Source organism: Nerophis ophidion, linkage group LG08, assembly GCF_033978795.1.
Source record: "Nerophis ophidion isolate RoL-2023_Sa linkage group LG08, RoL_Noph_v1.0, whole genome shotgun sequence".
NCBI classification, from domain to species: domain Eukaryota; kingdom Metazoa; phylum Chordata; class Actinopteri; order Syngnathiformes; family Syngnathidae; genus Nerophis; species Nerophis ophidion.
In genome coordinates this window covers 78,000,815-78,024,033 of record NC_084618.1, presented here as the reverse complement: position 1 = coordinate 78,024,033, position 23,219 = coordinate 78,000,815, and the positions used below count along the sequence as shown (strand labels likewise).

The window sequence follows — 23,219 nt, the reverse complement described above, 5'->3', positions numbered from 1 at the left end:
TATATATGTATGTATATATGTATATAAAGGTATATACAGTACAGGCGTAATGTGATCAAACTTTCTTGTTCTTGTCAAAAGTCTAGCAGCCGCATTTTGTACCAACTGTAATCTTTTAATGCTAGACATGGGGAGACCCGAAAATAATACGTTACAGTAGTCGAGGCGAGACGTAACAAACGCATGGATAATGATCTCAGCGTCTTTAGTGGACAGAATGGAGCGAATTTTAGCGATATTGCGGAGATGAAAGAAGGCCGTTTTAGTAACGCTTTTAATGTGTGACTCAAAGGAGAGAGTTGGGTCGAAGATAATACCCAGATTCTTTACCGTGTCGCCTTGTTTAATTATTTGGTTGTCAAATGTTAGAGTTGTATTATTAAATAGAGTTTGGTGTCTAGCAGGACCGATAATCAGCATTTCCGTTTTTTTGGCGTTGAGTTGCAAAAAGTTAGCGGACATCCATTGACAGGTGAAGTGTCACTCGTGACGTGACGAGTTTGACCCGGCGGAAATACTAAGATTGAGCTAATTTTTTTTGCGAAACGAGTTTTGACCCAGTAATTCAAGGCAGGCGCATACTATATACCCGGCGGCAATTCAAGGAAATACGGTAGATCAAATTTTAATTGTAATACATGCCACCTAATATTGTTTAACTTTAGAGTTAAAATTATTATGTTTTTCCACTGAAACTGTAGGTTAAAAAAAAATTGAAATAAAAATAAAAATGAAATAGCATTACATGCTCACATGCATGCTGTAATATATGTGAACTTTAGTTTGTTTCCAATGAATGCCCCTTGTTTAAAAATATATTACAGCTGCAATGATTTTTAATTTAGCGTCAATGTCTGCTAAATTTTAGACTTAGAAAAAACTTTATTAATCCACAAGGGAAATTGTTCCACACAGTAGCTCAGGAACAAAGAATGGAAAGGATATTGCACACAAATGCACAAAAAGAGGGCAACTGGGTCATACTTGTATAGCGCTTTTCTACCTTCAAGGTACTCAAAGCGCTTTGACACTACTTCCACATTTACCCATTCACACACACATTCACACACTGATGGAGGGAGCTGCCATGCAAGGCGCCAACCAGCACCCATCAGGAGCAAGGGTGAAGTGTCTTGCTCAAGGACACAACGGACGTGACGAGGTTGGTAGAAGGTGGGGATTGAACCAGGAACCCTCAAGTTGCTGGCACGGCCACTCTCCCAACTGCGTCACTCCATATCCAGGGCGAAAACTAAAGTTATAAAGTAAACAAAAAATGTACCAGAGCAGCAATATAACATTTAACATATATGTAATATTTACATATTATATATACATCCATTTTCTACCGCTTATTCCCTTTTGGGGTCGCGGGAGGCGCTGGCACCTATCTCAGCTACAATCGGGCGGAAGGTGGGGTACACCCTGGACAAGTCGCCACCTCATCTCAGGGCCAACACAGAGGGGTTAGTGTGTCTGCCTCACAATACAAAGTTCCTGCAGTCCTGGGTTCAAATCCAGGCTCGGGATCTTTCTGTGTGGAGTTTGCATGTTCTCCCCGTGAATGCGTGGGTTCCCTCCGGGTACTCCGGCTTCCTCCCACCTCCAAAGACATGCACCTGGGGATAGGCCCCTCCCACCTCCAAAGACATGCACCTGGGGATAGGCCCCTCCCACCTCCAAAAACATGCACCTGGGGATAGGCCCCTCCCACCTCCAAAGACATGCACCTGGGGATAGGCCCCTCCCCCCTCCAAAAACATGCACCCGGGGATAGGCCCCTCCCACCTCCAAAAACATGCACCTGGGGATAGGCCCCCTCCCACCTCCAAAGACATGCACCTGGGGATAGGCCCCTCCCACCTCCAAAGACATGCACCTGGGGATAGGCCCCTCCCACCTCCAAAGACATGCACCTGGGGATAGGCCCCTCCCACCTACAAAGACATGCACCTGGGGATAGGCCCCTCCCACTTCCAAAGACATGCACCTGGGGATAGGCCCCTCCCACCTCCAAAGACATGCACCTGGGGATAGGCCCCTCCCACCTCCAAAGACATGCACCTGGGGATAGGCCCCTCCCACCTCCAAAGACATGCACCTGGGGATAGGCCCCTCCCACCTCCAAAGACATGCACCTGGGGATAGGCCCCTCCCACTTCCAAAGACATGCACCTGGGGATAGGCCCCTCCCACCTCCAAAGACATGCACCTGGGGATAGGTTGATTGGCAACACTAAATGGTCCCTAGAGTGTGAATGTTGTCTGTCTATCTGTGTTGGCCCTGCGATGAGGTGGCGACTTGTAGCTGAGATAGGCGCCAGCGGACCCCGCGAGCCCACAAGGCAATAAGCGGTAGAAAATGGATGGATGGATAATAAACGTACACCAGGGGTCTCAAACTCAATTCACCTGGGGGCCACAGGACACAGAGTCTAAGTGAGGCTGGGCCGCAAGTAAAGATTTCTTAAAATTTTTTTGCATACTCCTCAGCATGTTTAGTTGTATAGTGACGTTTCAAATTGTATCCCTTGTGCACGGCAAATTTCTCTGTGCAAATAAAACACGTCGGGATGCCCCTGTGCTTAACACAGAAATATTGCATCTCCCACTTTTCCTGGAACTGTCTTTGCTCATCACGAACACTTCTCTTCACTGCAGGCTTTGAAAAAGACATGTTTGGGGTTGTGGAATATATTTGTTTTTAGTCGACGCACGGCGAATAATGTTATTTCCGCAATGTGTGTCGTTCCACTTTCCCTCCCTACAGCAACACGACGGTCGGTGGATAATAGCCGGAAAAGTACAGGGATAGCGAGAGCAAAAAAACTGACGGCTCCCGCAGTGTTATCTGGCATCATATAGAAATGTATGTAGTGTTCATTGTGTGAGGCAATGCAAATTAAGCAAAAAAAAAAAATCCAACAAACACTGGTTTGAAGTGGTCCAGGTTATTACTGACGGACAGGTGTCGCGGCGTGACTGCAGCCAGGCTCGTAAGAAAACCCTCGTCTCCATGGCAACGTCTCTGTCGCTTTCACTCCTTTGCCGCTTTTCCACTAACGCAGGGGTAGGCAACCCAGAACGTTGACAGAGCCATTTTGGACCGAGATAAAAAAAAAATTGTCTATCTGGAGCCAACGGTGGGGAGGGTGAGGGTTTGGGGGTGGGAGGTGGTTTGCGTTTCTCTGCTTGCATCATGCAAGTGACGTCAATGTTTGGCCCTCGAGAGCCATGTACCACACTGTCATTGGTCGATTACTTCAGCTCCGCACACAACGCTGTCAAGCGCCATTCATATAAAACTTGCGGGCCACAAACATTAAAGGCCTACTGAAATGAGATTTTCTTATTTAAACGGGGATAGCAGGTCCATTTTATGTGTCATACTTGATCATTTCGCGATATTGCCATATTTTTGCTGAAAGGATTTAGTAGAGAACATCGACGATAAAGTTCGCAACTTTTGGTTGCTAATAAAAAAGCCTTGCCTGTACCGGAAGCAGCAGACTATGTGCGCGTGATGTCACAAGTTGTAGGGGTCCTCACATCTGAACATTGATTACAATCATAGCCACCAGCAGCGAGAGCGATTCGGACCGAGAAAGCGACGATTTCCCCATTAATTTGAGCAAGGATGAAAGATTCGTGGATGAGGATAGTGAGAGTGAAGGACTAGAAAAAAAAAAGACAGGGCAGTGGTAGCGATTCAGATGTTATTAGACACATTTACTAGGATAATTCTGGAAAATACCTTATCTGCTTATTGTGTTACTAGTGAGATTATATGGTACCTGAAAGTCGGAGGGGTGTGACCACGGGTGATGTGACCGCCAGTGTCTCCGGTGGGAGGAGGTAAGAGAGTCCGCAGTTGCAGGAGGACACAAGCTCTGCTCATGTCTACGGTAAGAGCCGACTTATTACCACAATTTTCTCACCGAAACCTGCCGGTTGACATGTGGTCGGGAACCATGTTCGCTTGACTGCTCTGTTCCAAAGTAAGGCTTCACCTTCGGGAATGTAAACAAGGAAACACCGGCTGTGTTTGTGTTGCTAAAGGCAGCTGCAATACACTGCTCCCACCTACATCTTTCTTCTTTGACGTCTCCATTATTAATTGAACAAATTGCAAAAGATTCAGCAACACAGATGTCCAGAATACTGTGTAATTATGCGATTAAAGCAGACGACTTTTAGCCTTGATTGGTGCCGGAAGACCATGTCCGCTACAACCGGTGACGTCACGCGCACGTGTCAACATACGCGTCATCATTCCGCGACATTTTCAACAGGATACTTTGCGGGAAATTTAAAATTACAATTTAGTAAACTAAATATGCCGTATTGGCATGTGTTGCAATGTTAATATTTCATCATTGATATATAAACTGTCAGACTACGTGGTTGGTAGTAGTAGGTCTTTAAACTTTCATATTAAGCTGGGGGCCGCAAAATAACGTCTCGTGGGCCGCAGGTCTGAGACCCCCTGATGTACACTATAACAGTATATGGAACAGCTGCAGCAAAAATATAATAATAAAATAAAAGTAAATAAAAGGGCAGCATAAAATAGAGCAGTGGTTCTCAACCTTTTTTCAGTGATGTACCCCCTGTGAACATTTTTTTAAATTCAAGTACCCCCTAATCAGAGCAAAGCATTTTTGGTTGAAAAAAAAAGAGATAAAGAAGTAAAATACATCACCATGTCATCAGTTTCTGATTTATTAAATTGTATAATATAATATGATACGCCTCCGCTTGGGATGGTTTCCTGTTGGCTCCACTATGGACGGGACTCTCTACTGTGTTGGATCCACTTTGGACTCGACTCTCACAGTTGTGTTGGATCCACTATGGATTGAACATGTTAGACCTGTTCGACATCCATTGCTTTCGGTTCCCCTAGAGGGGAACCGAAAGCAACATGTGCGGTCCTCTCCAAGGTTTCTCATAGTCATCATTGTCACCGACGTCCCACTGGGTGTGAGTTTTCCTTGCCCTTATGTGGGCCTACCGAGGATGTCGTAGTGGTTTGTGCAGCCCTTTGAGACACTAGTGATTTAGGGCTATATAAGTAAACATTGATTGATTGATTGATATAACAGTGCAAAATATTGATCATTTGTAGTGGTCTTTCTTGAACTATTTGGAAAAAAAGATATAAAAATAACTAAAAACCTGTTGAAAAATAAACAAGTGATTCAATTACAAATAAAGATTTCTAGACATAGAAGTAATCATCAACTTAAAGTGCCCTCTTTGGGGATTGTAATAGAGATCCATCTGGATTCATTAACTTAATTCTAAACATTCCTTCACCAAAAACATCAATATTTATGGAACATTTCCACAAAAAATCTAGCTGTCAACACTGAATATTGCATTGTTGTATTTCTTTTCACAGTTTATGAACTTACATTCATATTTTGTTGAAGTATTATTCAATAAATATATTTACAAAGGATTTTTGAATGGTTGCTATTTTTTAGAATATTTCTAAAAAAAATCTCACGTACCCCTTGGCATACCTTCAAGTACCCCCGTTTGAGAACCACTGAAATAGAGAGTAGATCCAGCAGAAACAAATACTACACGGTCTAGCTCCATCCTATCTTGCCGATTGTATTGTACCATATGTCCCGGCAAGAAATCTGCGTTCAAAGGACTCCGGCTTATTAGTGATCCCCAAAGCCCAAAAAAAGTCTGCGGGCTGTAGAACTTTTTCATTTTGGGCTCCAGTACTCTGGAATGCCCTCCCGGTAACAGTTCGAGATGCTACCTCAGTAGAAGCATTTAAGTCTCACCTTAAAACTCATTTGTATACTCTAGCCTTTAAATAGACTCCCTTTTTAGACCAGTTGATCTGCCGTTTCTTTTCTTTTACTTCTATGTCCCACTCTCGTTGATGCAGGGAGTCCGGTCCGATCCGGTGGCCATGTACTGCTCGCCTGTGTATCGGCTGGGGACATCTCTGCGCTGCTGATCCGCCTCCGCTTGGGATGGTTTCCTGCTGGCTCCGCTGTGAACGGGACTCTCGCTGCTGTGTTGGATCCGCTTTGGACTGGACTCTCGCGACTGTGTTGGATCCGCTCTGGACTGGACTCTCGCGACTGTGTTGGATCCATTATGGATTGATCTTTCACAGTATCATGTTCTCATAGTCATTATTGTCACCGATGTCCCACTGGGTGTGAGTTTTCCTTGCCCTTATGTGGGCCTACCGAGGATGTCGTGGTGGTTTGTGCAGCCCTTTGAGACATTAGTGATTTAGGGCTATATAAGTAAACATTGATTGATTGATTGATTGAAAGAGTAAGAAAAGACAATAATTACAAAAAACAGATAAAATTAATACAATTCTGGTGTTTTTAATGTTTCATTCATGCAAAATATTCAATGCCTAATTAATATTTAAATATCATTATTTGTGTTGAATAATGACGTCTTTAATAATTCTAATAATTTTCTTCTTTTTCTCCCTAGCAACAGCCTCCGTTAAGGACTCCTGCGCATGCGCACATAGACTTCTCTCTCACAGTGAAAAAAGTGCTTTTTTTTTTTTTTTTTTTGCCTCCTTTGCGAAGAAAGGACCCTCAAAAAAAAAAAAAAAAAATCAATGAGTGACTTAGTTGCAGGCGACCTCTCGCTCCATCCGGTCGGAGTGTCCGAAGAAACGTGTGTTTTTGTCGAGGTTTTTCTCCGCGCCGTGAGCTGCGATGGTGAGTTAGCTTGTCTTTGAAAAGTTGACATACTCGCTTAGAAGCTATCTTTCATCTCGCTAGCAGGATGCTAAGCTAACACCTTTTTCCCCCCACCTAAGTCATTTCTAGTGGAGTGATATTACCTGAGCTATTTGCGGCATATTCAACAATAAAAGAGTAAATGTGTTCTTAAAGGAAAGTAGTCAAAGTAAAAGAGGGGGTTGGGTTTGCAGCGTGGGGCATACACCCCCCCCCATGACCTTTCACCTCTGCTACACACACCACACATTTTTAGAATACAGTTTAAAATGGCCTTATGTGTCATTAAATGACCTTTCTTTCATGTATGTTGATGAAAATCAGGACACCCCAAATTAAAAAGAGTGCAAATGTGTCCTCAGCCTCAGCCTTCCCGGTAAGGTTTATTCAGGTGTACTGGAGAGGAGGCTACGTCGGATAGTCGAACCTCGGATTCAGGAGGAACAGTGTGGTTTTCGTCCTGGTCGTGGAACTGTGGACCAGCTCTGTACTCTCGGCAGGGTTCTTGAGGGTGCATGGGAGTTTACCCAACCAGTCTACATGTGCTTTGTGGACTTGGAGAAGGCATTGGACCGTGTCCCTCGGGAAGTCCTGTGGGGAGTGCTCAGAGAGTATGGGGTATCGGACTGTCTGATTGTGGCGGTCCGCTCCCTGTATGATCAGTGTCAGAGCTTGGTCCGCATTGCCGGCAGTAAGTCGGACACATTTCCAGTGAGGGTTGGACTCCGCCAAGGCTGCCCTTTGTCACCAATTCTGTTCATAACTTTTATGGACAGAATTTCTAGGCGCAGTCAAGGCGTTGAGGGGTTCCGGTTTGGTGACCGCAGGATTAGGTCTCTGCTTTTTGCAGATGATGTAGTCCTGATGGCTTCATCTGACCGGGATCTTCAGCTCTCGCTGGATCGGTTCGCAGCCGAGTGTGAAGCGACCGGAATGAGAATCAGCACCTCCAAGTCCGAGTCCATGGTTCTCGCCCGGAAAAGGGTGGAGTGCCATCTCCGGGTTGGGGAGGAAACCCTGCCCCAAGTGGAGGAGTTCAAGTACCTAGGAGTCTTGTTCACGAGTGAGGGAAGAGTGGATCGTGAGATCGACAGGCGGATCGGTGCGGCGTCTTCAGTAATGCGGACGTTGTATCGATCCGTTGTGGTGAAGAAGGAGCTGAGCCGGAAGGCAAAGCTCTCAATTTACCGGTCGATCTACGTTCCCATCCTCACCTACGGTCATGAGCTTTGGGTTATGACCGAAAGGATAAGATCACGGGTACAAGCGGCCCAAATGAGTTTGGGTCTCTCCCTTAGAGATAGGGTGAGAAGCTCTGCCATCCGGGAGGAACTCAAAGTAAAGCCGCTGCTCCTTCACATCGAGAGGAGCCAGATGAGGTGGTTCGGGCATCTGGTCAGGATGCCACCCGAACGCCTTCCTAGGGAGGTGTTTAGGGCACGTCCAACCGGTAGGAGGCCACGGGGAAGACCCAGGACACGTTGGGAAGACTATGTCTCCCGGCTGGCCTGGGAACGCCTCGGGATCCCCCGGGAAGAGCTAGACGAAGTGGCTGGGGAGAGGGAAGTCTGGGTTTCCCTGCTTAGGCTGCTGCCCCCGCGACCCGACCTCGGATGAGCGGAAGATGATGGATGATGGATGGCAAATGTGTCAAAACATATCTGCGCTGTCATTTAAAGGCCTACTGAAATGAGATTTTCTTATTTAAACGGGGATAGCAGGTCCATTCTATGTGTCATACTTGATCATTTCGCGATATTGCCATATTTTTGCTGAAAGGATTTAGTAGAGAACATTGACGACGTCAATAAAAATAATAAATAAAATCTAAATAAAATCCAGCTTACCCAAAACAGAGCTGCCAGACTAGCTCTCCATTGCTCATTTAGGACTGGCAATGAGATCATGCATCATGAATTGTCATGGATGAAAGTTGATGAAAGACTGGCTTGTAGTTTGATTCTATTTTTAAAAAACATCTATACATACCATAAACCCTCATATCTGTATTCTCAGCTCTTGCTTGCCAGGGACAGTCACAACTACGGTATCAGGCTAGTGACAGTCACAACTACAGTACCAGGCTAGTGACAGTCACAACTACAGTACCAGGCTAGTGACAGTCACAACTACGGTACCAGGCTAGTGACAGTCACAACTACAGTACCAGGCTAGTGACAGTCACAACTCCGGTACCAGGCTAGTGACAATCACAACTACAGTACCAGGCTAGTGACAGTCACAACTACGGTACCAGGCTAGTGACAGTCACAACTACGGTACCAGGCTAGTGACAGTCACAACTACGGTACCAGGCTAGTGACAGTCACAACTACTGTACCAGGCTAGTGACAGTCACAACTACAGTACCAGGCTAGTGACAGTCACAACTACAGTACCAGGCCAGTGACAGTCACAACTACAGTACCAGGCTAGTGACAGTCACAACTACGGTACCAGGCTAGTGACAGTCACAACTACGGTACCAGGCTAGTGACAGTCACAACTACAGTACCAGGCTAGTGACAGTCACAACTACAGTACCAGGCTAGTGACAGTCACAACTACGGTACCAGGCTAGTGACAGTCACAACTACGGTACCAGGCTAGTGACAGTCACAACTACGGTACCAGGCTAGTGACAGTCACAACTACAGTACCAGGCTAGTGACAGTCACAACTACGGTACCAGGCTAGTGACAGTCACAACTACGGTACCAGGCTAGTGACAGTCACAACTACAGTACCAGGCTAGTGACAGTCACAACTACGGTACCAGGCTAGTGACAGTCACAACTACAGTACCAGGCTAGTGACAGTCACAACTACAGTACCAGGCTAGTGACAGTCACAACTACGGTACCAGGCTAGTGACAGTCACAACTACGGTACCAGGCTAGTGACAGTCACAACTACGGTACCAGGCTAGTGACAGTCACAACTACAGTACCAGGCTAGTGACAGTCACAACTACGGTACCAGGCTAGTGACAGTCACAACTACGGTACCAGGCTAGTGACAGTCACAACTACGGTACCAGGCTAGCCCAAAGAGGTGCTCTCACCCGTCTTAAACCCAAAAGTGATGTTTTGAAAAAGACTGTAATGTATCGGGCAATCACTTACTGGAATAGACTTCCACAATATCTGCTATCAATCACCAGCATAGTGGGCTTTAAGAATAAACTAAAAGGAGAAGTATTGCGTAAAGAGATTATTCTAGATTGTACCTAATGTCATGACTGTTTTTATTGACTATTGAGTATTTTATTGATTATGGGATAAGCAGCAGAAAATGGATGGATGATACTTTTTCGTCACTTATTGTTTGTATTTGGTACACTAATGTGTATATTTTAGGCCATTGGTTCTTTGTTTTATTTTTGCAAAAATGTATACAGTGTATCTATTTTTATATTGCTATTTTTATCTTTGGTATGAAAATTATTATGTAACCACATTTATTAGTATTTTTTGGTTCTTTGTTGTTGCTATTTTTGTATTATGACAATTTATTATTGGATCATGTTGTACTGCATTTTAATCGTTTGTTCTGTGGTTGTGTGATGTTTTTTGCCTGGACCCCAGGAAGAATAGTCTCCACTGCGGTGTAAACTAATGGGGATCCTTAATAAACTAAACTAAAATCGTCAATGCACAGTACAAGTTATATTCCGTACAATTGACCACTAAATGGTAACACCCCAATAAGTTTTTCAACTTGTTTAAGTCGGGGTCCACTTTAAACAACATTAAACTGCCTCCAATTGTTGCTCGGAAGAAATAAAATGATAAAACTTTTTTTCTACATATAAAAAGTGCAACATTAAACAGTTTCAAGTCAACTCAGCCTCAGATTAACTTTCCCCCAGCCTGGCTAATTTTGCAGTAAGAGGATATATGGGCTTATTGTTCTTCCACCATAGAAGTGGGTCAAAATCTAGTTTTAATGCAATACAGCAGGGGTGGGCATTACGTCGATCGCGATCGACTGGTCGATCTCGGAGGGTGTGTCAGTCGATCTCAAGCCAGGCATTAAAAAATAGACATAAAAATGAGCAATCATCAATCATACCAAGACTTCACTTTCGTCAGTTGTTTGACATTCTCGGCACCCGAGGATCTTGTGAGATGACGCTGGCTGCTGCGAGCTCATATTTAAGAAAAAAATCACTAACAGGGCGGACGCAGAGAAACACATTTTATTTCTAGAGACTCCGTACCTACTGTCAAAACTCTAAAGACCGACTGCACAGTTCCTGTCTTCACCATAAAAGACTTGTTTCATCCTGCCTGTGCTAACAAAATAAGAGTCTCAGAAAGCTAACAAGCTACGGAGTTTGATGCCAATGTATTTCTCCCCCGCCCTCAGCGACCGCTTTCTCACTTGCTTGCCCACCCGCACACTCACTGACGTCACTCACCTGCTGCCAGACATTAAAGGGCCACACACATATGCTACTCTCATAACAAAGTGTTTAAAAAGGAGTATGCAAGTTGGACAAATGAGATGCCAAATCCAACCACTTTCATGTGGTATTGGACAGAAAGGAGGACTTTTTTTTTCCTCCATTTGAAAATGCGGACGTTATCAGCACCACTGTCTAATTCCAATCAATGCAAGTCATCAGAATCAGGTAATACACCAACTTATATTCTTGTCTTCATGAAAGAAAATAATCTATGTGTGTTAAACATGCTTGTATTATCATTAAACACATTTAACTTGTTAACAAAAATGTCTCTTTCATAAATAAATAAATATAAATTATAAATAGGAATGAGGTAGATCCCCTCGACTTGGTCAATTGAAAAGTAGCTCGCCTGCAGAAAAAGTGTGAGCGCCCCTGCAATACAGCAACGCCCCGCGACCCCGAACGGGACAAGCGGTAGGAAATGAATGGATGTATGGTCTAAAATGTGCTGCTATAAATCAATCAATCAATCAATGTTTATTTATATAGCCCCAAATGACAAATGTCTCAAAGGGCTGCACAAATCATTACGACTACAACATCCTCGGAGGAACCCACAAAAGGGCAAGGAAAACTCACACCCATTCGGCAGGGAGAATTCACATCCAGTGGGACGCCAGTGACAATGCTGACTATGAGAAACCTTGGAGAGGACCTCAGATGTGGGCAACCCCCCCCCCCTCTAGGGGACCGAAAGCAATGGATGTCGAGCGGGTCTAACATGATACTGTGAAAGTTCAATCCATAGTGGCTCCAAGACAGCAGCGAGAGTCCCGTCCACAGGAAACCATCTCAAGCGGATCAGCAGCGTAGAGATGTCCCCAACCGATACAGGCGAGCGGTCCATCCTGGGTCTCGACTCTGGACAGCCAGTACTTCATCCATGGTCATCGGACCGGACCCCCTCCACAAGGGAGGGGGGGACATAGGAGAAAGAAAAGAAGCGGCAGATCAACTGGTCTAAAAAGGAGGTGTATTTAAAGGCTAGAGTATACAGATTAGTTTTAAGGTGAGACTTAAATGCTTCTACTGAGGTAGCATCTCGAACTGTTACCGGGAGGGCATTCCAGAGTACTGGACACCGAACGGAAAACGCTCTATACCCCGCAGACTTTTTTTGGGCTCTAGGAATCACTAATAAGCCGGAGTCTTTTGAACGCAGATTTCTTGCCGGGACATATGGTACAATACAATCGGCAAGATAGGATGGAGCTAGACCGTGTAGTATTTTATACGTAAGTAGTAAAACCTTAAAGTCACATCTTAAGTGCATAAAAACCTCTGTTATTGCTTCAGCCCTGCCTGGCTGGCCGAGGAGAGTCTACTTGAATGGTGTTTGCACCACGCTCCTCTTTCTCTTCCTTAAAGCGAGGTTGACTAGGTGGTGGTGCCGCTTCAAAGAGGTTAGCATGTTTGACGTGTTGGCAGAAGCATGCCCTACTGCTGCTGAACAATGTCGGCAAACCTCCGCCCTCATATATTGTACTCTGTGTCTTTGTCAGGGGTCTCAAACTCTTGGTCCAGGCTCACGTCTTGTGGCCCTCGACGCAACTTCATTGGTTAGTGTATTTGCGGCCAGGCCCGACTTAACCTAAGTGTGGGCCTTAGGGCTGAGGAAGATTTGCCTCTGCACACAATCTCTAGGCAAAGCTGAACTGTTGGTGATTAACAGCTATAAACACCAATCATTGCATTACGCCGCCAAAATCGGGGCCCTCTGATTGGCGAGGGGCTCCTGGGCTTCAGCCGAGGTAAGCCCATGCATTATGGCGCCTTATATTGCGAACCCTGTACCCTCGTTGGCTAATTAATAAATATATTATGTCAATCTTTAATCCCACTAGAAAGAACACTACTAACTAAAGTAAAGGTGCAAACACAAAAATGACAACACAATTAATTATTAATATCCGGTTCAGTTCAGTTCAGTTTGTGGTGCGGCTTAGCTCGGTTGGTAGAGTGGCCGTGTCAGCAACTTGAAGGTTGCAGGTTCGATTCCCGCTTGAGGGTTGCAGGTTCGATTCCCGCTTGTGCCATCCTAGTTACTGCCGTTGTGTCCTTGGGCAAGACACTTTACCCACCTGCTCCCAGTGCCACCCACACTGGTTTAAATGTAACTTAGATATTGGGTTTCACTATGTAAAGCGCTTTGAGTCACTTGAGAAAAGCGCTATATAAATATAACTCACTTCACTTCACTCCATTGTTGTATCGCACCGCAAAGCCGAAGTGTTCCCAGAGGGGGGATGTTAACGAGGCAGGAGGGTCTTCCAGCTCTGGCTTTTGCATGTTGTCCTAGCCCGGTCGCTGCTTGCCTGCCGTGTGTTGTGCCTCGCTCTGCATTGTTTACACAACGTGCGGTGCGCTACCTAATACGTCCGTGTGGAAACTCGTTCGGTACACCTCCGAACCGAACAGAAACCCCCGTACCGAAACGGTTCAATACAAATACACGTACCGTTACATCCCTAATGGCCGCCACTAAACGAAACGTCTTGAGACTTAGCAATAAATGCCTATGAGTCATTGAGAATGTATCTAATGATGATACAACTTTGAAGATGTCTATATTATATGTATGCTAGAAGGTTGTTTTTTTTAAGAGCATTTTGACCAGAACTTACAGGGGGCGCCACTAATGTCACAAACAGGAGACATGTGAATGTGAATTATATTTATATAGCGCTTTTCTCGAGTGACTCAAAGCACTTTACATAGTGAAACCCAATATCTAAGTTACATTTAAACCAGTGTGGGTGGCACTGGGAGCAGGTGGGTAAAGTGTCTTGCCCAAGGACACAACGGCAGTGACTAGGATGGCGGAAGCGGGAATCGAACCTGCAACCCTCAAGTTGCTGGCACGGCCACTCTACCAACTGAGCTATGCCGCCCCATGCCCTATGCCGACATCTACTTTAGCATAGGGTCAGAATGAGGACAAATCACATGATGCGCTTTGATGTTTTGGACCATTCTTATCACCTTTCCTCACGTCCTTGGAAGGGGAGCGGGCCGAGGTCGGCGGGGGGGGGGGGTTGGCAGAACCCAAACTGGTGCTTCCAACCAGCAATTTAATCAAGCTTGAGAGGTGAAACTCCTCAAGATGAATGGATTTGACGAGCATAGAAATGATTAAGCTGTTTTATTCCTGCTTGATGTTGAACAGCCACCCCCCATCAAGTGGTTTTAAATGATGCTGCGCTGATTAGGTATGGGAAAGGGAGTTTATTTTTCCGACATGCAGCCCATGGTCTAAATATGGATCGCTCATGCAATTCTAAAATAAAAAATATTCAAAATCTGTTAAGAAGCCTAAAACATTCAACCCACTCTTGTTAATAATATACAAATACAAAATAATATCCATTTTCTACCGCTTATTCCCTTTCGGGGTCGCGGGGGGCGCTGGCGCCTATCTCAGCTACAATCGGGCGGAAGGCAAGGTACACCCTGGACAAGTCGCCACCTCATCGCAGGGCCAACACAGATAGACAGACAACATTCACACTCACATTCACACACTAGGGACCATTTAGTGTTGCCAATCAACCTATCCCCAGGTGCATGTCTTTGGAAGTGGGAGGAAGCCGGAGTACCCGGAGGGAACCCACGCATTCACGGGGAGAACATGCAAACTCCACACAGAAAGATCCCGAGCCTGGATTTGAACCCAGGACTGCAGGACAAAATACAAAATAATAGTTTTTTTTAATGAACATAAACATCACCCACTCCAGGGCCCAGGCTAAGACCGATTTTTTAAATTATTTTTTTATTTTTTTATTTTTTTAAAATTTTATTTTAATCTTCTATTCTTTTCTTCCCCCCGCCCCCCATGTTTACCTGTATCTCATCTTTTTTGTAAGGGGCGCTGGAAGTCGGCAGACCCGTCAGCGATCCTGTTCTGTCTCCCTGTAATGTTTGTCTGATCTTGAATGGGATTGTGCTGAAAATTGTAATTTTCCTGAAGGAACTCTCCTGACGGAATAAATAAAGTACTATCTAATCTAATCTAATCTAATCAACTATATGATTTGCCTGAGAAGCTGGACAGGACAAAAAAATAAATAAATAAAATGAACATAAATACAAGCTTCATAATATGTGTTTCACACAGGACTACACTGTATTTCTGCCGGTTTACACAACGTTATGATGTCATCGTTGAATTTGCATAATTGGTCTTAGGCATTCGCACGCAATCGGGATGGCCGCCGTAGGAGAGAAACAACGTCGTTTGCCTTTGCAGGTGTTTCACAAAGAACGGGAATTTGTGGCGGTGGGTGCGTGGTCAAAATGACATCGTCACATAATTGACATATTTGGTTATGGCGCATACTTTTTTAAAAGGCAAAAAAATTGTTTATATTTCAAGGCAAATCTTTTATGTTACTAGTATTGACATATCTTGTTGCATAATTACTGTTTTACTGTAATTTTCAATTATTTTATTTACATATAATATTTTGCCCTCCCTGAATGTTGGAATTTGTTTAAACCAGGGGTGTCGAACTCATTTTAGATCTGGGGCCACATGGAGAAAAATCTACTCCCAAGTGGGCCAGGGCTGGTAAAATCACTGCATGATAACTTAAAAATAAAGACAACTGTTTAAAAATAGAACAAGCACATTCAGAAAATGCACAAATGCTAATGTTGTTGTTGTATTTTTTTAACACTTACATGTTGCGGTTTGTAGTATTCTATCTTTATTTGTCGTTATTTATATTTTCTTAATAAATTATGTGATAATGTTCATCCGTCAACTCATTGGTGTTAATTTTCAATCTATCAAGATAAAATAATTATATAAAAATCTAATTAAAGGATGTTATTTACGTAGTTTGTTCATTTTTTAAGACTGGTGAACTAACCTGTGGTTTATTTTATTTTTTACATGTGTAGAATAAACTTCAAAGATACAAATAAATGCTATTGAGACAGCAAGTGCAGTGTTTTTTAACCTTTTTTGAGCCAAGGCACATTTTTTTGCGTTGAGAAAAATCCGGAAGCGCACCACCAGCAAAAATCATTAAAAAACAAAACTCAGTTGACAGTAAAAAGTTGTTGTCACAATTGTTAGATATGAATTTAAATCATAACCAAGCATGCATCAGTATAGTTCTTGTCTCAAAGTAGGTGTACTGTCACCACCTGTCACATCACGCCGTGACTCATTTGGAGATTTTAGCTGTTTTCCCGTGTGTAATGTTTTAGTTCTTGTCTTCCACTCCTAATTTGATGGCTTTTTTTCTTTTTTTGGTATTTTCCTGTAGCAGTTTCATGTCTTCCTTTGAGCCATATTTCCCGCATCTACCTTGTTTTAGCAATCAAGAATATTTAAGTTGTTTTTATCCTTCTTTGTGGGGACATTGTTGATTGTCATTTCATGTTCGGATGTACATTGTGGACGCCGTCTTTGCCGTCAGTAAGTCTTTGCTGTTGTCCAGCATTCAGTTCAGTTTTAGTTTCGTTCTCCATTGCCTTCCCTAATCTTCAATGCCTTTTCTCAGGGGCACTCACCTTTTGTTTGTTTTTGATTTAAGCATTAGACACATTTTTACCTTCACGCTCCCGCTGTTTCCGACATCTAGAAAGTATTTAGCTACCCGCTACCATCTGCTGGTATGAAAGAGTATTACACGGTTACCCTGACGAGCTCTGGACATCACCGACACTCAACAACAACACATCATTTGCAGACTATAATTACTGGTTTGCAAAAAATATTTTTAACCCAAATTGGTGAAATTCAATAATCTCCCACTGCACATCAGACTGTATTTTACGGCACACTAGTGTGCCGCGGCACAGTGGTTGAAAAACACTGATCTCGTGGACACATTTAAAACAGCAGTTTCTTTCATTCAAAAATTTCAACTACCGGTAATTTTTATATTTTGTAAACTCATCCCGTGGGTCGGATAAAACCAATCATGTCCGCGGGCCTTACGTATGATAGCTCGGTTGGTAGAGTGGCCGTGCCAGCAACTCGAGGGTTCCAGGTTCGATCCCCGCTTCCGCCATCCTAGTCACTGCCGTTGTGTCCTTGGGCAAGACACTTTACCCACCTGCTCCCAGTGCCACCCACACTGGTTTAAATCTAACACTATTTAAAAGCGCTTTGAGTAACTAGAGAAAAGCGCTATATAAATATAATTCACTTCACTTCACTTTAGACAGATATGTAAACATTCTTTCAAAATAGGGATGGAAAAAAACTTCCAACTTGAGGTTGTTTATTGATAGTCTCCACAATGAAGTTATTGTAAGACTAAATAATATGATTAATATACACATGCATGTAGAAATCATGATAAATCAATCAAAAATACAGTTTGGTATTAACTGATAAAAAGCAATTCAATCATACAGGACAAAGGTGGCACTTGCTCTATGGCGCTAGCCTCTCGATCATTTTAAACTTCAACAAATGAGATTATAACCTAACAAAATGGACCTAAAACCACAAATATATTTCTTCTTACAGGTGTATAGTCACTAAAGTCTGAAAACAAATATTGATGCTAACTTCGCCATATTGGACCAAAAATACAAAAAGCCAATCTGTCTGGAGTCACAAAAAATTTAAAGTCTTATATAAGTGTTATAATGAAGGCAACACATGACGTAAGTGTCTATAGCGCTGCTTTCGATACCGTCGATCATAATATTTTATTAGAACGTATCAAAACACGAGTTGGTATGTCAGACTTAGCCCTGTCTTGGTTTAACGCTTATCTTACTGATAGGATGCAGTGTGTCTCCCTTAACAATGTGACCTCGGACTATGTTAAGGTAACGTGTGGAGTTCCCCAGGGTTCGGTCCTTGGCCCTGCACTCTTCAGCATCTACATGCTGCCGCTAGGTGACATCATACGCAAATACGGTGTTAGCTTTCACTGTTATGCTGATGACACCCAACTCTACATGCCCCTAAAGCTGACCAACACGCCGGACTGTAGTCAGCTGGAGGCGTGTCTTAATGAAATTAAACAATGGATGTCCGCTAACTTTTTGCAACTCAACGCCCAAAAAACGGAAATGCCGATTATCGGTCCTGCTAGACACCGACCTCTATTTAATAATACAACTCTAACATTTGACAACCAAACAATTAAACAAGGCGACACGGTAAAGAATCTGGGTATTATCTTCGACCCAACTCTCTCCTTTGAGGCACACATTAAAAGCGTTACTAAAACGGCCTTCTTTCATCTCCGTAATATCGCTAAAATTCGCTCCATTCTGTCCACTAAAGACGCTGAGATCAATAACCAATGCGTTTGTTACGTCTCGCCTCGACTACTTTAACGTATTATTTTCGGGTCTCCCCATGTCTAGCATTAAAAGATTACAGTTGGTACAAAATGCGGCTGCTAGACTTTTGACAAGAACAAGAAAGTTTGATCACATTACGCCTGTACTGTATATACCTTTATATACATATATACATACATATATACCTGTACTGTATATACCTTTATATACATATATACATACATATATACCTATACTGTATATACCTTTATATACATATATACATACATATATACCTGTACTGGCTCACCTGCACTGGCTTCCTGTGCACTTAAGATGTGACTTTAAGGTTTTACTACTTACGTATAAAATACTACACGGTCTAGCTCCATCCTATCTTGCCGATTGTATTGTACCATATGTCCCGGCAAGAAATCTGCGTTCAAAGGACTCCGGCTTATTAGTGATTCCCAAAGCCCAAAAAAAGTCTGCGGGCTATAGAGCGTTTTCCGTTCGGGCTCCAGTACTCTGGAATGCCCTCCCGGTAACAGTTCGAGATGCTACCTCAGTAGAAGCATTTAAGTCTCACCTTAAAACTCATTTGTATACTCTAGCCTTTAAATAGACTCCCTTTTTAGACCAGTTGATCTGCCGTTTCTTTTCTTTTACTTCTATGTCCCACTCTCCCTTGTGGAGGGGGTCCGGTCCGATCCGGTGTCCATGTACTGCTTGCCTGTGTATCGGCTGGGGACATCTCTGCACTGCTGATCCGCCTCCGCTTGGGATGGTTTCCTGCTGGCTCCGCTGTGAACGGGACTCTCGCTGCTGTGTTGGATCCGCTTTGGACTGGACTCTCGCGACTGTGTTGGATCCATTATGGATTGAACTTTCACAGTATCATGTTAGACCCGCTCGACATCCATTGCTTTCCTCCTCTCCAAGGTTCTCATAGTCATCATTGTCACCGACGTCCCACTGGGTGTGAGTTTTCCTTGCCCTTATGTGGGCCTACCGAGGATGTCGTAGTGGTTTGTGCAGCCCTTTGAGACACTAGTGATTTAGGGCTATATAAGTAAACATTGATTGATATTAGCTATGATAGCCTACTATCAGAATGACTATGTGTGGCAGGCTGATGAAAATCTTCATTTACAGAAATGTTGAAATGTAATATTTATTCTACACATTTTTACAAAATTAGAAACAATGAGTAAATCATAGGCTACTTAGAAGGTGGGACAACTCCTGGAAATTACTGTTTTTTCACGGCCAAAGGTATATATGTGTGTGTCCAAGTTAGAGGAAACGGCAGGCTGTGTTCTTTTAAAAGATTTATTAAAATATTTGGCAAGCTAGGTAACGTTTGCTGTGGTCTGGAACAACATGGCACACAAATCAGAAATGCAGCCGATATTACATGCAGATAATGTGTCATGAGACATGCAAGATTAAATGATATACTAAGAGGATAAAAGTAAAGGAAATTAAATGAGCTCAAATATAGCTACAAATGAGGCATAATGATGCAATATGTTCATACAGCTAGCCTAAATAGCATGTTAGCATTGTTTAGCCTGCGGTCATGCACTGACCAAATATGCCTGATTAGCACTCCAACAATTTGATAACATCAACAAAGCGCACCTTTGTGCATTCACGCACAGCATAAAACTTTTGGTGGACAAAATGAGACAAAGGAGTGGAAGATTTTACATGTAAACAAACTGTTGCCTCACAGTGGTGAGTTCAAGAACCGCCGAAAGTAGTGGGACAAAACGGATGTTGACCAAATACTCTCATAAGTGAAGCATACACACAAACATATTAAACAGTGGCCTTTCTAACAATTGGGAAGGTTTGTGTCATGTTTGTCCTCAAACAAACAAAAAATAATTTCCCCATCTTTTTCACATTTTCAAACTTTAAAAAAAAAAATGCTCCAGGGAGCGACTAGGGCGGCACTAAAAAGCCGCGGGTTGCTGACCCCCGTACTAGACCAACTGCTCTGCACTGTTTGCTGACGAGCTATGGAAGCCTGTTGTGTCAAATTTCAAACTCTGATTTAGAAAAACAATTTAGTTTGGCAACCATTGTTGCCAGGAAAGGGCAGGACATACTGTATATTACCTGCAATGACAAATATTACCATCTTGTAATGCAAAAAACGCAAACAAAAAGGAAACATTTAAATCCATCCATCCATCCATCCATTTCCTACCGCTTATTCCCTTTTGGGGTTGCTGGAGACTATCTAAGCTACAATCGGGCGAAAAGGGGGGTACACCCTGGACAAGTCGCCACTTCATCGCAGAAACATTTAAATAAAAAAAGCTAATTATTTTATCCATCCATCCATCTACTTCCGCTTATCCGAGGTCGGGTCGCGGGGGCAGCAGCCTAAGCAGGGAAGCCCAGACTTTTCTCTCCCCAGCCACTTCGTCCCGAGGCATTCCCAGGCCAGCCGGGAGACATAGTCTTCCCAACGTGTCCTGGGTCTTCCCCGTGGCCTCCTACCGGTTGGACGTGCCCTAAACACCTCCCTAGGGAGGCGTTCGGGTGGCATCCTGACCAGATGCCCGAACCACCTCATCTGGCTCCTCTCCATGTGGAGGAGCAGCGGCTTTACTTTGAGTTCCTCCCGGATGGCAGAGCTTCTCACCCTATCTCTAAGGGAGAGACCCGAACTCATTTCGGCCGCTTGTACCCGTGATCTTATCCTTACAATACAGCTAATTATTTTATTTGCAACCTAATTTTTTTTTTTTTTTTATAAATGTGGAATGTGAAACACCAGATATATTTTAGTCATTCCAAATGTAAATAATTGTATGGGAAACACTGTTCACAGACAGTCCCATTATAGTGTGTTAATGACCTAAGGGTTAACAAGTAGCACCAAATCTATTTAAATGAATGTATGGGAAACCGTACAAAAGTTGTTTATTTTGCTGGATCATGCAAAAAAAAAAAAAAAAAAACCTCAACATTGCCTAAAAACTTAGTTAACATAGCAAAAGAGGACCATTTTTCCTGAGATGGCAGTAATAGTTACATTGTAATGCTACATTTTAAAGGGGAACATTATCACAATTTCAAAAGGGTTAAAAACAATAAAAATCAGTTTTATTCTTTGAAGTTTTTTTCAAAATTTTACCGGTCTCGGAATATCCCTAAATAAAGCTTTAAAGTGCCTTATTTTCGCTCTCTGCGAAGACACTGGCCATTTCCCTGTGACGTCATACAGTGCTGCCAATGTAAACAAACAATGGGAATACCACAGCAAGATATAGCGACATTAGCTCGGATTCAAACTCGGATTTCAGCGACTTAAGCGATTCAACAGATTACGCATGTATTGAAACGGATGGTTGGAGTATGAAAGTATTGAAGAAGAAACTGAAGCTATTGAGCGAATTCATAGTCATAGCATGGCCGAATAGCTGCGTTAGCATCGCCGGTAAAATGTGCGGACCAAACGATCAGGACTTTCGCATCTTTTGACACGGGAGCAACTTAAATCCGTCGATTGGTAAGTGTTTGTTTCGCATTAAATGTGGGTGGAAGGAAACATAATATAGTTGCAACTGCATCTGCAGGTTATCCATACATCTCTGTGCCATGTCTGCTTTAGCACCGCCGGTAAATAGCATGTTAGCATCGATTAGCGTTGCATGTTAGCATCGATTAGCTGGCAGTCAACATCAACAAAACTTGCCTTTGTGATTTTGTTGACTATCGTTGCAAATGCATCTGCAGGTTATTGATCCATCTCTGTGCAATGTCTGCTTTAGCACCGCCGGTAAATAGCATGTTAGCATCGATTAGCGTAGCATGTTAGCATCGATTAGCTGGCAGTCAACATCAACAAAACTCGCCTTTGTGATTTTGTTGACTATCGTTGCAAATGCATCTGCAGGTTATTGATACATCTCTGTGCAATGTCTGCTTTAGCACCGCCGGTAAATAGCATGTTAGCATCGATTAGCGTAGCATGTTAGCATCGATTAGCTGGCAGTCAACATCAACAAAACTCGCCTTTGTGATTTTGTTGACTATCGTTGCAAATGCATCTGCAGGTTATTGATACATCTCTGTGCAATGTCTGCTTTAGCACCGCCGGTAAATAGCATGTTAGCATCGATTAGCGTAGCATGTTAGCATCGATTAGCTGGCAGTCAACATCAACAAAACTCGCCTTTGTGATTTTGTTGACTATCGTTGCAAATGCATCTGCAGGTTATTGATACATCTCTGTGCAATGTCTGCTTTAGCACCGCCGGTAAATAGCATGTTAGCATCGATTAGCGTAGCATGTTAGCATCGATTAGCTGGCAGTCAACATCAACAAAACTCGCCTTTGTGATTTTGTTGACTATCGTTGCAAATGCATCTGCAGGTTATTGATACATCTCTGTGCAATGTCTGCTTTAGCACCGCCGGTAAATAGCATGTTAGCATCGATTAGCGTAGCATGTTAGCATCGATTAGCTGGCAGTCAACATCAACAAAACTCGCCTTTGTGATTTTGTTGACTATCGTTGCAAATGCATCTGCAGGTTATTGATACATCTCTGTGCAATGTCTGCTTTAGCACCGCCGGTAAATAGCATGTTAGCATCGATTAGCGTAGCATGTTAGCATCGATTAGCTGGCAGTCAACATCAACAAAACTCGCCTTTGTGATTTTGTTGACTATTGTTGCAAATGCATCTGCAGGTTATTGATACATCTCTGTGCAATGTCTG

General features: G+C 43.3%; 2 protein-coding genes across 2 annotated transcripts in view; one reads left to right on the top strand and one right to left on the bottom strand.

Annotated features, from left to right (window-relative positions):
- Positions 1 to 12,771, bottom strand: part of ndr2 (nodal-related 2) — a 56,510-nt gene extending 43,739 nt beyond the window's left edge. The window contains exon 1 of the mRNA XM_061909848.1: positions 12,701 to 12,771. Coding sequence (XP_061765832.1) covers positions 12,701 to 12,771 — 71 coding nt within the window. The remainder of the gene's footprint in view (positions 1 to 12,700) is intronic.
- The window catches only part of pald1a (phosphatase domain containing paladin 1a), a 400,383-nt gene continuing 383,744 nt past the window's right edge, over positions 6,581 to 23,219 (top strand). Inside the window, exon 1 of the mRNA XM_061909782.1 lies at positions 6,581 to 6,719. The gene's annotated coding sequence lies outside the window, so the exon portion shown is untranslated. The remainder of the gene's footprint in view (positions 6,720 to 23,219) is intronic.